Below are 16,789 nucleotides of genomic sequence, written 5' to 3'. Positions count from 1 at the left end.
TTTTCAGGAAAATTAAGTCTTCCATTACTTTACTGTTTCATACATTTTAAAATTCTTTGATTTTTCCAATTAGAACCAGGAAAAAAATTAAAGAAAAAACTTGTTCCATTTAGGGCAAATGAATGTAATACATTTAGAATATTTCCTTTTGTTTCAACCAAATGATATTAGAAAGAAAAAAGGCTGAAAAAAGAGACCTATCAAAATTGAAATAGGTTGTTCCAGATGCCCAATACTATCATTATATGAACACTAAAAATTATGAAAACCATTCAATATGATGTTTACATCATGAAATAGTAGCAAGTATAAACATCATAAAGAAAAGAAAAAGTAGCAAACGTTTTGAAATTTTATAAACACTTCTCCATATACTCTTGGTAAATGATAGTAGATACAGTCATCTCTTCTTGATAATTCAGTTTTTAAGTTTTACAGAAACCGTTCTTTTATTCATTCAACAATTATTTACTGAGAACCTACTATGTACAAAGTACTGTGTATGTATGGGGTCTGGGGAGAAAATACTAAGATATTCACATTGGAATTCAATGCTTCTTTCATGAGTACAATTTCAAACACCCTTGAAAAGCAGATACTGGGCATCTTATGTACTGATCTATTTCTAAAACTTAGTCTTTCATTGATAGTTCTTTTTTTATATGCTACATGACTATGATACCAAGACCCTTCAATAGCCTGAGATAACTAGGATATCTTATATCTAGAATAAAGATTCTGAGTTTCTTGTGGTCAAGTGATGATAACTGAATGCAAATGTATCTATCTTACCTGCCTTAAGTTAAAAACCTGAGATGAAAGGTTTTTTTTATTATTATTTTCTGATACACAGGATATTTTAAATGTTCAATAATGATCATGTGCAAATTTGGTCTTTGTATTACAAAGCATCAATGAGTTTTGATAAGAAAATACGCAAAAAGCTCAATCAAGTTTTCAAAATGTTTCAAAATTAGATTTGTGAAGAAGTGCTATCCATATGCTATACCTCCTGTCCTATCCAATACCAATTAACAAAATCTGAACACAAAGAACTATGGAAGAAAAAAATGTCACAAACCATGTTTATGATAAATAGTACTCAATTGATGCTGAAGTAGTAAGGATTTGTAGTAAGGAGCCTTCTTAGTTTGAGTTGTGATATGAGCAAAAGAGAGAGCTATTAACTTGATATGGGTCAAGTATCCAACCTAAGTATACCTACCCATTACAACACAACACTCCTTTACTCCCCTTCCTAATGACATTGCAAATTCCTAACCTTCAAACTTCTAAACCAGACATTATCCTCTCAAAGTGCTATAACCTAACCTGGACCTCAGCATCCATAACAACAGCTGCACAGATGCCACTGGGAAGATCAGTCAATCCCAGCATACATACAAGAAAAAATTGGAAGTCAAATGGCATAAGTAGAGAGGAGACATGACTTAGAGATAAGAAGACTTGTGGCCAATTTCCATTTTTTTATTTGCACTAGTTGTGTGACCCTAGGCAAATCATTTAAACTCTCCTAAGACTTTTAAGTTGTAGAAGACACATATCGGTAGAAAGAATTCCTTTACTATGAGCTACTTACAACAATGAAACCACAAAACCAGGACAAATTATAGCTCAATAATGCAATTTCACTGCCATTTAAAATAACGTTAGAAATTTAAACTTTTTCCTCATTCACTTACTTATACTTCAAATAAGTGTCCTTCAGACAAATCTTCCTACTATTGACACACCCTAAGATCCCTCAATATGGCTAGCCTTCTATGGGTGCCTTTGAGTCCATCCACTATTGTCTTCTTTACAAGTTTCAGGAATCAATATGACAAGTAGAACCACTATCTACTTCCTCATCACCTCTTCCAAATCGCTTTGGTTTCTATTCCAACCAATCTACTGAAACTGATGTTTCACAGATCACCCCACTAGTGACATCACCCAAATTAATGGCTTTTAGTCACTTCTTATATGATTCTATGTGTGCCATTTTCCATTCTCATTCATCTCATATCACTCAGATAACTTCCCCTCTCTTCTTTTTCCACTTCTAATGAAGAAGTGGTCACTTTTCCAGATGCATGTGATCACTTTCTATTCATTCCCATAGCCATTCTTACATTAATCCTTAGTCTATTGGCTTCTTCTGTGCTGCTTCCTAATAATCCTAATGTCTCTCCCATCCTCAAAGAACCTTCACTGATTCATTCATTCCCACTAGTGTTGGGGAATTCCTTTGACCTCTATGTGTCAAAAACATGAAGCCCAATAAAAGGCAAACAAATTTTTTAGTATGTTAAAGAAGACTGATATCCTTCAGATAGGATCTTCAGCTTTCTAGGGTACTTTACAACCTTTTAGGACTATTTGGGGTACACAGCCAATTAGCAACATTCTGCAGCAACTTAGGATAAGTAAAGCATTTCAAAGGAGAAGGAACAGTAAAGAAAGAGAGGTATCAGTCAAGGGAGAAAAAGGGGACTTTCTGGGATGTACATGGCATGATTTATAAGAAGAAAACATTTTCTGTTCAAGGGCAAGAGACCAAGGGAAATTAACAAATAATTTTATGAGAGTGAAAGAAGTTCTTCTAGACAAAACTGTAGGGTCTTTTATCCAAGGGTAGCAACCAATTGTTATAACAGTAGATGACACCATTCATTTACTCTGTCTCTGCAAAGTTTGTTTTTTCTTCTTCAGAAAGATTTGGGAATTTTCTACAATTAGGCTATTAATTGGGAGATTGATCAACCAAGATATAAAATAACTATAATTTCTATTTTTTCTTATACTAGTTATTAACCAATATCTTCTCACTTCAGTGGATAAAGTCCTTTAGAAGGATGTTTATAATTAGTCTCAACTTCCTTCTAGGTTTTGTCCTGGGTCTTCTCCCTCAAATTAACTACTTTGGTGATTTTATCAGCTCCCATGGATTCAATTGTTGACTCTATGCAGCTTTAGAGCTCTTTATCTGGTGCTAATCTCTTTCCCAATCTCTCATCTTGCATTGCCAGACGTCCCATAAATACCTTAAACTCAACATAGTTCAACCAGAACTCATCTTTCCCACCATCACCCAGGATTTACAACCATTCACTCTCTCACCACCTTCTCACAGCCAATTGCTTGCCAGATCCTGTCACTTCTATCTTCACAAGACCTCCAAGTATTAAGCCTCAGCTCACCTCCCTCTATCTTCTGACACTGCAACCACCCAATGTAGGCCCTCATAACTTCATCCCTAGACTACTGTAATGATGGTCTAGTTGGTCTCCCTGCCTCAAGTTTTCTCTTACTTCAATCCATCTAACACCTATCAAAGTGATTTTCCTTAAAGCATAGGTCTGACTAGTTCAAACTCCTCCTTCCCTGGTCCCACATATTCAATAAATTCAAGTGGCTCCCCATTGCCTCCAGGATCAAATATAAAATCCTATTTGACTTTAAAGACTGTTAAAATCTAATCCCTTCCTACAATTTCCCATGCCTTATACCTTATACTCTCCACTCCCTTCATATGCATACTGTGATCCAGTTTTACTGGACTCTTCGCTGTCCTTGTAATATGACTCAATCTTCTGAACGCATTTTCACCAGCAATCCTCCATGCCTGAAATTCTTACCTCCTCACCTAAATCTTCAAGTTTCCAGTTTCAGATAAAATCTTATCTTCTGCTTAAAGCTAGTTTCTTTGCTTTGAGACTTAATCCTGTATATAGCTTGTCTGCATTGTTGTCATCTCAAGACTAAGTTCCTTGAGCAGAGGGACTGTTCTTTTGATTTTTTGAATCTCCATTACTTAGTACAATATATAGCAAATAATAAGCATATAATATCTGTGAATTTGACTTAAATTTCCAAAAAACAAAATCTCATCTACTTTATTTTCTGGCTCTTCATTCTCCTTGGGTGTTTTTTTTTTTTTTTGTTTTTTGTTTTTTTTAAATTCTGTTTCAGGACTCTATACTGTTTCCATAATATCAACTATTAAACTTTCTATAGGTAATTCCCCAATTTTTTTTTATCATGATCTCTTTTAAGGTTCTAGCCCTTATCTTTAACTGAGATACTATCTTGAATTCAAAATGTCCAAAACCAAACTTATCTTTCCCCTTACCTGTTCTTCCTATTTCTATCAGTGATACTTCTAATCATTTTGTCTCCATTTCAAATTCGCATGTCATCTTTAAATGATAGGTGAAGAAGAGTCAATCACTAACTTCCAGAAAATTTCTTGAATCTATACCCTTCTCTCTATTCCTTTTATCACCAGCCCCCTTATAATCACTATTTAGATTAATAAAAATAGCCCGTTTCCTTCTCTTCATTCTAAATCTTCCTTCATACCTCTAACTAGACTAATATTTCTATATATATAATATATAGATGTAGTTACATCATTCATTTGTTCCCTATTAACTAATGAATAGTTTTAACATTTGCCTGATATTCAAGGCCTTCCTCAATCTAGTGTCATCTTTTCTTACCAGCATTATTTGATTAGATGTCATTCATCCAAAATGGATTAGCCCCTAAATAAGCTAACACTTCCCAACTTCTGTGTCTTTGATCATGGTCTTCCCCATGCTTGGGTTGCTTCTCTGGTTTCCACCTGCTGTATTTTAAGCCCAAACCAAATGCTTCTAAACACTTTAGCCCTCAGACACTGATATGTCCTTTCCCTTCTCTTTCAACACACACAGACCTCTGTTTGCATCCTTTTAGTGCATTTTTCACTTATTCCTGACTACTCCCAGTGATTTGTATGTATGCCAAAGCTTCCTATTAGATTATAAATGACAAAGGTCTCATAAGGGCTTTTTGCCCCTTTTTGTCTGGGTATCCTTAGAACATGCCATATGTCTAGCACATAGGAGACATTTAACAAGTGTTAGTTGAATGTCTAAATCCTGGATATCGCATTGTGCTCAGTCTTGGAAGTCTTATCTTGGTAGTCCATCTATTTCTCCAACAGAATTTTTTTATATTAGTTCATTTTAGTTTTATGTCTTATATTAGAAAATAGAAGACCAGCATGTCAACTCTGAAAAATACAAGACACACCAAAGCACATGCCAAAGATAGTAAGTTTCTGAGAGTCAATTTGTTTTGGTTTGATATGTATATATGTTCTGGACACATTTCATTTCTGAATCAAAGCAGATCAAAACTGCTCTCCTCCAACTTAAGACTCTTAGACTTTCCTGGAGCATCACCTTACCCAAGCTCAAAGTCAGTCTGGTCAGACAGGCTTGCTCTCTGTCCTCCATACCAGGCTAACATTTTAGTTTTAGAATTCACAAGGGGAAGAAAAAAGGCACATTCACCTAGTCTTCTGACAATCCTTAGCAGCTGCCAATTATTTCTTCTTCCCTGCTTAGAACTATAAAAAGAAAAGCCTATCCACGTACACAAATCTTTTCCCTCTCATGCAAAAGAATGAGCTTATCCATATTCTATATGGGGTTGAAATTCTAGGACGTGATATCCTAGAAGTCGTAGTGCAGATTTCATTTCAGTTCTCCCAAGATTTTGTAAGAATTTAATTTCCTTAATGAGAGAATACTCACAAGGATAACTTAATGAATGTCAATTCTTTACTGTTTAGCTAATGGACACCCAATTTAAGTTTTAATCCTAAACCATACTAAAGTACTTCATTTTGGATCTGAATGGATTCAAGGTATAGAAAACTAAAGTACCATATTTTAGAATCTTGTAAAGTTGGAAAATGGGGTATTCCAAAGTGAGTTTTCCAGAAAACTTACATTTACCAAGCACTCAAATTTGTTTTAACTTTTTCCAGTGAAAATCTTCCTCATCATACAGAACATTAATGCTGGGAGGGATCAATCTTCCAGATCACGGGACCCAGCTCACTTAGCTAATGATGACCAACCTGAAAGCTCAGAGAATTTAAATGAGTTCCTACAAACAAATGATGGGCAGCCAGGAATTAAACCCAGGTCTTATGACTTGAAGTCCAGGATTTGTTTCACTATACCAACCTTAATTTCCCTGTATCTTAAAAGAGGAAGCTCAACATAATTTAACCACTTCTTAATGGATGATCTTGGGTCAATATGAAGACAATCACTGTACTGTAATATAATACACAAAATACAGTATTTTGTAGGATGTTAAATCATGTAAATAGCTCTGTAGTTGATAGCCAAAGAGCATCTCCTACAGATTAAAAGGAAATTATTTTAATTCAAAGGCTCTAAAGATAGGTATTTCAAGTACTCAGAAAGACCTTTTGCTGTTTACTTTTAGGCTTATTACTTGTATTGAGTGCTGAGCTATTTGGAAATTTAACTTTTAGACAGGCAAGATTTTAATGCAGGAGAATAACCTCCAGATTAAGAAAAATAGGATAAAAATAGGATTTAACAGTGAGTTTAAGATAAACAAGAGGATGTTAAGGGAGCACCTTAAATGCCTTTAATGAGTTTAATTCACAAGGCCAGCCTAATGACATGAATGCAGAAAGGAAAAAGTCTTTATTGAGAGATTACTATATGCCAAACACTGGGACTATATATAGAAAAAGATAGTCCCTGTTCTCAAGAAGCTGACAATCTAATTGGGCAAATCACTTTAACTCTAAGTCCTGAAATAACTGGTGGATGAGTTTATTGAGTCAGTAATATCTGAAGATCATGTGAAGGGTGGCACTGAAAAACTAGAAATGGAAAAATTATATTTCTAAGTAAGAAAGAGGATGAGGTTCTTGAAACTGAAAGCTAGTGAGCTTGACTTTAATTTCTGGCAAGATTCTGAAATATATTAGTAAAAAGACTGATTGCTCATGAGCAATTACAAAGTGAAATGGTCATTACTAAAAGCTAGCAGGCAATCAGTAAATAGAGTCTTGTGTCTTCACAAACTGTCATGCCAGCATTTCCTTTTTTTGGCCTGTGCCACTAAACTAACAGAGTTCAATCACAGGATCATAGAGTTAGAACTTGGAGGAACTCAGAAGTCACCTATACTCCTACCCCCTCATATACTGGTGTCCCAAAAGGCAGAACCAGAAGCAAACAACAAAATCACAGAGGCATATTTCATCCAGATATAAGAAAAAACTTCCTAGAAGACTGTCCAAAAGTTGAACAAGATGCCATGCTTGCTGTTCACTGGATGTTTTTAGGTAGAGACTGAATAAGTACTTAGGAACTTACAGAGAGGATTCTGATTCAGAATTGGGTTGGATTCAATGATCTCTGAGATTTCTTGCAATTATAAGATTCTGTCATCACCTCAGATATTCCTCATTTCCATTTAGCTGCACTCTTTTTCAATTTCTTTCTCCACCAACCCTTCAGCTGAGGACCTCCCCTCCTCTCCTCCTTCAGTTTTTGTTTGTTTTTTTCTTAAGTATAGTTTTCCTCCATTAGACTGGAAACTTATTGTGGGCAGGAACTATCTTTTCATTATTTATATATCCAGTGGCATATAGTAGGCACTTAATAAATGTTTATTGACTACTAAGAATCTATCATATCAATTAAAAACAACTGGAATTTACATAGTGCTTTAAAGTTGGTAAAGTACTTTATATCTCACTTAAGTCACCTAACCACCTTTGGGAGGGAGGGAGGGAGGTGCCACTAGCTTCCCAATTTTGAACATGAGGAAATGAAAGCTCAAAAATATTAAGTGACTTGCTCATGTTCACATGGCTAATAAGTGGCAAAGGATGGATTTCTATCAGGTCTTCCTGATTCCAAATCCAACTCTCTGTCCACTGTATTAAGAGTCAAGGAGCACTTAAAAAGCCTGTTTTCATCAAGTTGTTCCTCTGGCTCAAAAGCTTTAAATGGTTCCCCAGCACCTAAAGAAAAGAATGTAAATTGCTCAACACACTCAATGACATGCATGGTCACCCCCCCCCCTTGAAACCTTACAGCCCCCTATTCCAACCACACACCCCTCCCTCCAGCTATCAACCTCTGTGCCTTCAGCACTTGACTTCTTTGTGCTCCTGGTAGAGGGCCAGCCTTCGAGCAAAGGTGGCAAACGGGAACTCTTCTTCGTCTCTTCCTCCTTCCTGGCCCAAGACAAACCTTTTCCCAAGTCAGCCTAGCCTCCTGCTGACTTCCTATAGTCCTCACCATCCGCACCTCCTCCTTCCGTGCATCATCCTTTAAATGAGTCATGTGTCAGGAATCATCTCCTCAACAAGACTCCAAGCTTCTTCAGGACAGAGATTGTACTATTTTTGAATCTGCTATCACATTTAAGGAAATGCACATATGATAAGCACTCAATAAAGATTTGTTGAATGATGAAAAGGACAACTCTAAATTTCATTTTTAAGATTTTTTTAAAAGCTTAATATTGTTGCCTGAATTTCAGTGCTTTCAAAATTATTCTCAGCATTAAGATAAGCTGTTAGCCGCAGCTAAATGTCAGTTTGTAATGAAGTACTTTGAAGTTTTTACTTACCAATAATAGATTTCAACAATTATTCATTTCAATAAGTACTTCATGAGTGTCTACTATAGAGAAGGTATATATAAACACACACGTTATATGTCATAACCTGCTCTACTATGTCATTTCCACTTGCTTTAAAAGCCTTCCAAATTGTGAAAAATGAATAAACATGACATTTATTATTTTTATTTTTAATATCAAGAAAAGGCATAGTGTTCTTTCCTAAGATTTGAATAATCTAATTATCTACAAAAAAAAAGGACTCTCAATGGCAGAGAGTTATATGCCAATCTTTTAGGAAGAAATAGAAAACTAGTTTAGAAATTCTAAGCCACTTCTCCATCAAACATTTCAGTTTTGGGCATTCTAATGTATGTTGTTATTTGACAATGGACTATAGAAATGTGGAAGAGAAACCTCAGACAAATGAAATCAAAAGAAACTCACAAAATGGTTTCATCTTTGATTAATTACAGTGTCAAGTTATTTTCAGTACCTTACTCTAATGGGCACTGATTTTTGAGTATTAGAACTACATTTTACAATTCGCAATTTCCTTAAAAACACTCAAACCCTATATTTTCAATCAAAAGGTTCCACCAAAATATAAATTAGCTAAAAAATTTCCAAATTAGCTTCACTCTATGTAATAAAGGCTAAAAGAAGATTCTGTTTAAGTATCAGGGGTTTTAATTTTAAGGAAGGGGAAGAAGTGTCTAAAACAATTAAAATAAAATGGAAAATTTAAGATTTTGCTTTTTTTAAGTTGCCATTTCTCAATCTAGAAAATTAATTAAATGTAATTACCATATTATAAGCTGAATGGGAAGCAGAAATATTTGAAGTAATTTATTCTCTAGGATAAGTCCTAAGAAGGAAAGAGGAACAACTTTCACCCTTAACCCTCTATAAAAACCTACACTCCAATTTCTGGGGTGCTGGAGGGAGGGAAGGGATTCATTTTCAGCTTATAATAACAATGACAACCTTGGTGCTGGACATTTCTTTCTTTTTTTTTGGAATGGAATATGGAATATTCATAGCCCAAAAACATGAGAACCAGAAATGGTGTCCCAACAGGCTAATTAAATTCCTGAGAAATGTCCTGGCATCCTGATTGTGATTGTGATGAATTAGGTTAGTAGTACTACGGGTAAAGCCCATGCCAGCGACTTGTCGTCTCTCCAGCAAGCTTCCACCACCTCACCGATACCAAGTGTACTTAGCACTATTCTTCTTACCACGGCTTCTGACCTGTCAACCTGAGTGCAAGATCGAGCAATAAGGCAGGTACTGTGTGTCTGACACCCTTCCAATAATGAAGCAATAGGTTGTTGGAATACAACTTAATATTGGGGCGCCTGTGAACTTGGTTTAAAGGATTCGTCTTGTAGGAATGATTTAGATAATATCCTGTAGGAAAAATAAGCGTCAGAGCATTTTGAATGTTGTTGTTCCAAGAAAAACCTAAAGAGAGATCTTGAATTCAAGATGTCATGTGAATTAGTCACCAGAAGGGTTGAATGGAATGGGTGACTTACAGGATGACCTCTTCATTTAAGGCAAAAGTCTTGAATTCAAGAGTCTTCTCATTCACAAAGGCCATTGAGCCTCAATCATAAGCATGAACAAAAATACAGAATTAATATTTGTTTCAGTGTCAGCATGGGTTTCACAGTCAGAGGAACAGATAAGACAGAGCTAGTCACCATTACCTTGGGCTTCTTCCAGTAATCCTGAGGTAGATATCATACAGGAATGCTGGGGCCTTGTGGCTCACAGCAATCCAGTAATGATATAAAAGGTGATTGGAGGTTAGATTTACATTGGGCCGTCTGAAGGCCTGTTCGAGAGGATTCCTCTTGAAAGTAGAAATTACATGGTATTCTGAGGAAGAAAAGTTGTGTAACAGCTTTGGTAATAACCATGTAATGAACTTTTGAAAACCATTACAATTTTACAAGGTACAATACGTTTTACTATAGATGTCAGAATTAAATTACTGCATCCATTTTAAAAACAAAACCTTAGAGTAACTTTTTAAAAGGGGGAAGGGGAGGCATATGTCCACTGAACTCAAATGATATGAAAACTACCTCTTCTTATTAATTTTCAATATATCAAGAACTAAAAGCTCATTCTGGCATTTCTCTGAACGCTTTACCAAGGCCACGTTATAAGGTCACTTTCTATGTTGCACCTCTCACCATAGCTTCTTTCTTTCTGTTCCTCTTTCCAGTTTCTTATTACTGTACTTACTTTAAAAAGAAAAGGAAAATCATGATCTTTTTCTTGCAAATACTTTTAAATTGCCTAAGTCATATACATAAGAAAGTAAAGTCACCCAACATTATTTTTTACTTTCAAATATCTTAATGAAATATTAATATATGTAACAATTTTCCCTATTATTATCTGGATATATTATTAATACTTTATTTGGAGTATATATAACCTATTAAATAGCAACCTAGTATATTTCAAAATTTAAAACTTTATAAAACACTAACTGAGCTTGAGTTTCAAAATACCTATTTTTATTTGAAAATTTAAGTAGTTTTAATCAAAACTGTAGTATAAGTTAAGAAAACCATGGGGAAAAACTTGGAAAATATGATAATATGCAATTTTAAAGTATTTATTTGAAAATAATTTTTCAATTCAGGGTAGAATTTGACTTTGATATTTAATAACAGAAAACACATTTTACATTAAAACTGATCAAATAAAACCAGAACTTGGTTCAATTTAAGTTGTCTTTAATTAAGGTACATTAATTTAAAATTGATTCATTGCTACCTGTGTCCAGAGTATACTTTTGCCAACTCTTTCATCATTTTGCAATTGAGGAAATTAAAACACAGAAAATGAGCCACTTGTCCAAGGCCACAAAGGTGTGTTGTGGCAGAGATATGACAAGGCCACGATCTCTGAAGTACTAATTTTACTGTTATTTCTCCTATAACAATTCAAATTTGACTGCATATTTGTTTTGGTCTAGTTAAAAGTATCGCAAGATGCTAATAGAAATTTAAGGCATCATCCTACTTCCCAAGTAGCCTTCATCTGTTGCCATTCTGGATCTACTTTATGGAACATCTCCCATCACACTGTCTCCAGCTCTCAAAGCAGGGAGCCGTGCCCACTGAACTTACTCCATTCTGCCACCGCAAAGTACAGCTTGCAGTTCCAGTCAAAAAGAAAGGAGCATTACTTCCCACAAGATGGATGGGGCAATTGTGGGAGGGAAAAGGACAAGCTGGGAATTAAGGGCAAAAGTAGCAGATGGAAACTACACAGCAAGGTGTAATCATTTCAAGAATTCAATCACAAAGCCTATGCTGTAAATTTGAAATGACTATAAAAATAAATTCTAAGTGAATAGTCTTTAAGTCCTCAAGACTTACAAGAGTACATGATCTTTAAAACAATAATTAAAAACTATTCTGATCAGTAACATTAAGATTTGTTCTAAAATTTATAGAAAGCAGAAGGAAAAAAAAAATCATACCAACTTCACCCCAGTGGAAAGGATTAGTGCTGCCTGTCGTGCAGTTATATACCATGATGTTCCTTGGTCTGAAAAGTCAAAAATCAGAATAAGTATCCAAAAAAAAAAAAAAAAAAAAAAAAAAAAAGCAACTGCCAAGCCTATCCTGCATGGAACATCTTTAACTAAGATAAGTCTATGTACCTTTTAGATAATTATAGTGCCACATTCTTAATGGGCTAATCTACATTAGCTGAATTACTTTTAATTACTCATGAATTTCAATATTCCCAAAATTTCTCAATAGAAATTATAGACATAAACTACCTATTGTTAATTAACTAGATTTAAGTAAATTAGAACTTGGGCAAAACACAGTTCCAAAGTCATAATGTCATAAATATAATATGTGGAAAAATGAGTTACATGACATTACAGTGAAACTTTGTGTCAGGTTTGGTTATCATATATTAATGACAGAATTATGATAGGAATATTGGTCAGAACAACTCTGTCCACTACATGTGTTATTTTTTTCTGTTGTATAATTTTCTCCAATGCATTATTATTCACAGGATTAATCATTTCAAAAACCAAAGGTAAGCCAAAAAGTTAAGGAAAATAAGGAAGAGTATTTTAATATCTATTATCTAGGTTTTTTCTTGTTGAATTTTCAGAGGCCTATATTTGGGGCAAATTGTGGACCAGGTCCTCCTTTGCCCAGAATAATAAATACAAAAAAAATCAACTAATACTTTGTTCTTTTACTAATAAAGTAAGCCCAAGAACAGATATTAGACTTATACTTTATAGTATAGGAAATTCTTATGTAAAAGCAAGTCAGCACTTAAGATTCTCAGTTTCTTAAGGGTACTGAGGGGTTTAGTGATTTGCTTAGTTTAATGATTTGCTTAAGGTCAGATAAAGGTTTTGAAACTAGGAATTCATTGATTTCAGAACTATTCTCCAATGGGCCATGTTTCCTACTAAATAAAATCACTGGGAGAAATATAGAGTAAATGAACATGAGAAAGGTTTGCTGAAGGTAAAACATATCTAGAGCAACTCCACTCTTAATTTTATGTGCAATGACAGAAATTCTAAAAAGTGTACCACTTTCAGAAAAAAAAAATTATTTTCTTAATTTATAATTAAATTTCACATTGGTAAGTCATTCCCTATCCCACTAACTAGAGCTGCAAATATTAACTTAATAAGCCCATACTGTCACCTCATATACCTATTAACTCCAGAATACCAGGCTGCTGCAAGACTTGTGTTGACTACTACATCTACAGGAACAAGATCTGCAAGGGCATTGTTGGAAGCACGCATTGTTCGAAGAATTCCTTTCCCTGCCTTTGAAGAAATAAAACAAACATAATGCTTAAGAAATTTAAACTCAAACTATCTAAGAAAGGAAGAAAAAACATGTAGCACTAATTAAATTTAGAGGTTTACTCACAGCAATAAAGAGACCACTTGGTCCATTAAAGTTATCGATCCATCCCTGTTAACCAAATAAAATATAATCATTTTAGAATTGAAACCACAGTCTCCTTTAAATATGTATCCCCAAAAATACTTTTTATGCATACTTATAAGGTGCTAAAAGAGAGGAAAATTTTGTACTTGTATATTATATAGGCTACCATCAACGCTAACTTTTGACTAGGATCTAATTAAGAACATTAGAAACCTCTCTATAGCTCTGAAGCAAACACTAACACATAACAATTCTATTCTCTCACATAAATTCATGGTTGTAGTCCACTGAGTTGAAGAATAAAAGATAAGGAAACCTTCCTATTTAAAATTAATTGATAGAGGGAAACAGATATAAGAAAAAAGCAATCTTCATTGTTCCATCAAAAGATCAGCTTTCTTCTAGTATTTATTTCCAGGGTTACTTTGCCCCAGATTTTTTCAAATGTATACTTTGTTGAATTAAAACTCATTAAATATAAATTATATTCAAGTCCAAAATTTGTATATATCTTAATCTTCACAACTGTTCTTGTGATCAAAGGAGAAAGGAAGAATCAGGATTTTTAGGGGACCAGCATTGATAAAGGGTAAGACTGTTAAATATTTTGGACTTCACTATTTTTTCTTTTACATTGGGATCCCAATCAGTGCTAAAGGTTGAAGACAATGATATATAGATAGATAGATAGATAGATAGATAGATAAAATTAGTTTATAAAATTCATATGAAATTAAAATTACTCTTTTAAAAATGCATATCAAACACAGGGAAAGTCTATTTGACCGAGTCTTATTTGAATAGAATACAATGACATTATATCTCTTACCAATCTTTATTTTTAGGGAAAGGAAAGGTTTCAATGTTGCTAATCTATATTGCTAATATTTTAACTCCTATATATTATCCAGCACCCTAACAGAATCATAAGTATTTTATAAAACTACCTTAAAACAAGTCAATTTTATAAGGAATCATGTTCATCAATTATCATTTTAGTAACTCATAATTACTTTTTTATTTGAATCATTTTTATTTCTTTTTTTAATAATAGCTTTTTATTTTCAAAATACATGCAAAGATAGTTTTCAGCATTCATCCTTACAAAGTCTTGTGCTCCTGTAATGACTTAAAAATTAAGAATCACACTATAGTTCAAAGTTTCATGAAGTTTTAGTCTATACCTCACTTTTCCATATGTAACACTTTACAATTTATGTAAATATATCAGTATTCTATATTCTAGATGTGACTTACTGGGAAAGGCTCCTTCCAACTGGCACCAACAATTGACGGCCTTACAATTGCCACATTTAGTTTTGCCCCTTCTTGCTGCACAACATATTCAGCCAAGGCTTTTGTATATATGTAAGTATTAGGTCTGTCTCCTATAAGTTTGGGAGTGATATCATTTACTAGTCCATCATCCATCCACCTAATAATCAAAGCAGTCACAAAAGAAAAAGGATTTAGTTTCCAATTTTTTTAACTTTTAAAAAAGTGTTTTTTAAACAGTTCCTCAAACATAGTAAAAATGAACAAATATTCAAAGATTTGATTCAACTGGTTTTCCTTTGTTCCGTGAAAAATAATTTAGGCTGGTTTTTTTCCATATTTTCCTCTCATTCCCCTCCCTTTTAAAAAAGTACTACAAAAATTTTGCAAAGATGGAGCAAAAATAGCACAAAATAAAAACAATAAAATAATAATAAAAATAAAAATAGCACAAAGTAAATGTAGGTAAATGTGTACATACACTCTCTTTGGATGTATCAACTTTAAGGTGGGACAGAACAGATTTCAATGCTGTCCGTAAATGATAGCAACATAATAAACTTTTTAAAAAAGTTATCATGTAACCAAGCAGAAATTCACTATAAATAATTATGTACTTTTCATTCCAAGGTTAGCAAGAAAAAAAGAAATTAGCAACTTCTGCCATGAGAAAAAAGGTCTGCTTCATTGTGATGCATATAAATATATATGATGCTAGGGGGGCCTTGTTCATGGTAGGAAATCAATGAATATTCTTTCACCAAAAAACATATCTCTATTTTCCCATAGTTTAATTCATCTAAGGGCCTTTTCCTGCCTTGATAAAATATGTACTGCAATACCAAGAAAACTTCCTAAGTTATATGCAAAGTGGGATATTTTAAATGTACTGTTAAAAGAATTCTTTTATATAATGAATAATCTTCATTTATTCTTTGTGTAGAATCACAGATTTTGAACCAGAGGGGAAGGACTTTAAAGGTCATTTAGTCCAAAAATATCAAACCAGAAAACCAGATAAAAATGTAATTGTGAAATACTTGACAAAATTTATAAAAATACGGTAAATATAATGTAAATTTGTGTTTTCTTAAATCACCATGTGGTTCCTGGGGATTTGTTTCTGTTTGAGTATGATACTATTGTTCTAATTTATCACTTTACAAATGAGAAAACTGAAGCCCAGTGAATAGGTTAAGGGGGTTTTGCCCCAGGATACAGAATTAGTAAATAAATTCATTTGGATTTCTTTTTTAAGCTATGACCTACATTCCACATAAGAGTTTGTCATGAGCTAGAGTTAAAAAGTAACTCAGATGGCCTTAATAAGAAGTAGAAAATTGAGTTCTATGTATGATGAGATGGAGTAAGTCATATAAGAAAAAGTACAGAATAACTGCTTGGGATGTGCGACAGCAATCCAATTTTTATTTGTGTTTTGTTTTGCTTTGTTTTCTTCTGTGAAGCAATTGGAGTTAAGTGACTTACCCAAAGTCACATAGCTAGGAAGAATTAAGTGTCTGAGGTCGGATTTGAACTCAGGGTTGGTGCTCTATCTATTGTGTCATCTAGCTATTCCGCAAGTCAATTTTTAAAAAGAAAGTGCCACTCTCAACTCAAAGATGGGTCAAAGAAAACAACAGGGTTCACATTCTCAAAAATATAGAGCAATTTATAGACAATATAACTTAAGGATCAGGAACATTCTAACAAAGTCAGGATTAACTAATAAGAAATACTCTCTTGCCCACTACCAGAAAGGAGTAAGTACTGATAACTATTACTTGTTCTACCTTAACTTCAAGGAAACACTTACATCTCTGTTATCAAGAGTGAAGGAGGTGGAGATTTCTTTCCCTGTTCTTTGCTACCCACACTTGCAAATACCAGGCATAAACCACAGGGTCAAAAATTGAAATTGAAAGGGATCATAGAAATCCAGTCCATGCTACATCTTTTATAGATGAATACATGAGGCCTGGAGGTTGAGTTACCTGCCCAAAGTTAATTTAGTTATTAAATAGAAAACAGAGATCAGATCTTCGGGCTGCAAACCCAGTGTTCTTTCCTTTGTATGA

General features: G+C 33.9%; 1 protein-coding gene and 1 long non-coding RNA gene across 4 annotated transcripts in view; one reads left to right on the top strand and one right to left on the bottom strand.

Annotated features, from left to right (window-relative positions):
• The window catches only part of FAR1 (fatty acyl-CoA reductase 1), a 94,688-nt gene that overhangs the window by 15,209 nt on the left and 62,690 nt on the right, over window positions 1-16,789 (bottom strand). For 2 of the 3 annotated variants that reach the window (XM_074275505.1, XM_074275502.1), the window contains exons 5-9: window positions 14,694-14,871; window positions 13,416-13,460; window positions 13,191-13,309; window positions 11,972-12,039; window positions 10,176-10,347 (exon numbers count right to left, since the gene is read on the bottom strand). In XM_074275505.1, coding sequence (XP_074131606.1) covers window positions 10,176-10,347; window positions 11,972-12,039; window positions 13,191-13,309; window positions 13,416-13,460; window positions 14,694-14,871 — 582 coding nt within the window. Of the gene's footprint in view, window positions 1-9,701; window positions 9,874-10,175; window positions 10,348-11,971; window positions 12,040-13,190; window positions 13,310-13,415; window positions 13,461-14,693; window positions 14,872-16,789 lie in introns of all 3 variants that reach the window. The other variant, XM_074275503.1, reaches the window with a different exon arrangement.
• The window catches only part of LOC141547122 (uncharacterized), a 68,062-nt gene that overhangs the window by 4,814 nt on the left and 46,459 nt on the right, over window positions 1-16,789 (top strand). The gene's annotated exons all lie outside the window — the stretch shown is intronic.

Source organism: Sminthopsis crassicaudata, chromosome 6 (genome assembly GCF_048593235.1).
Source record: "Sminthopsis crassicaudata isolate SCR6 chromosome 6, ASM4859323v1, whole genome shotgun sequence".
NCBI classification, from domain to species: domain Eukaryota; kingdom Metazoa; phylum Chordata; class Mammalia; order Dasyuromorphia; family Dasyuridae; genus Sminthopsis; species Sminthopsis crassicaudata.
Note: the sequence above shows the minus strand (reverse complement) of the source record. Positions and strands in the feature narration are given on the sequence as shown.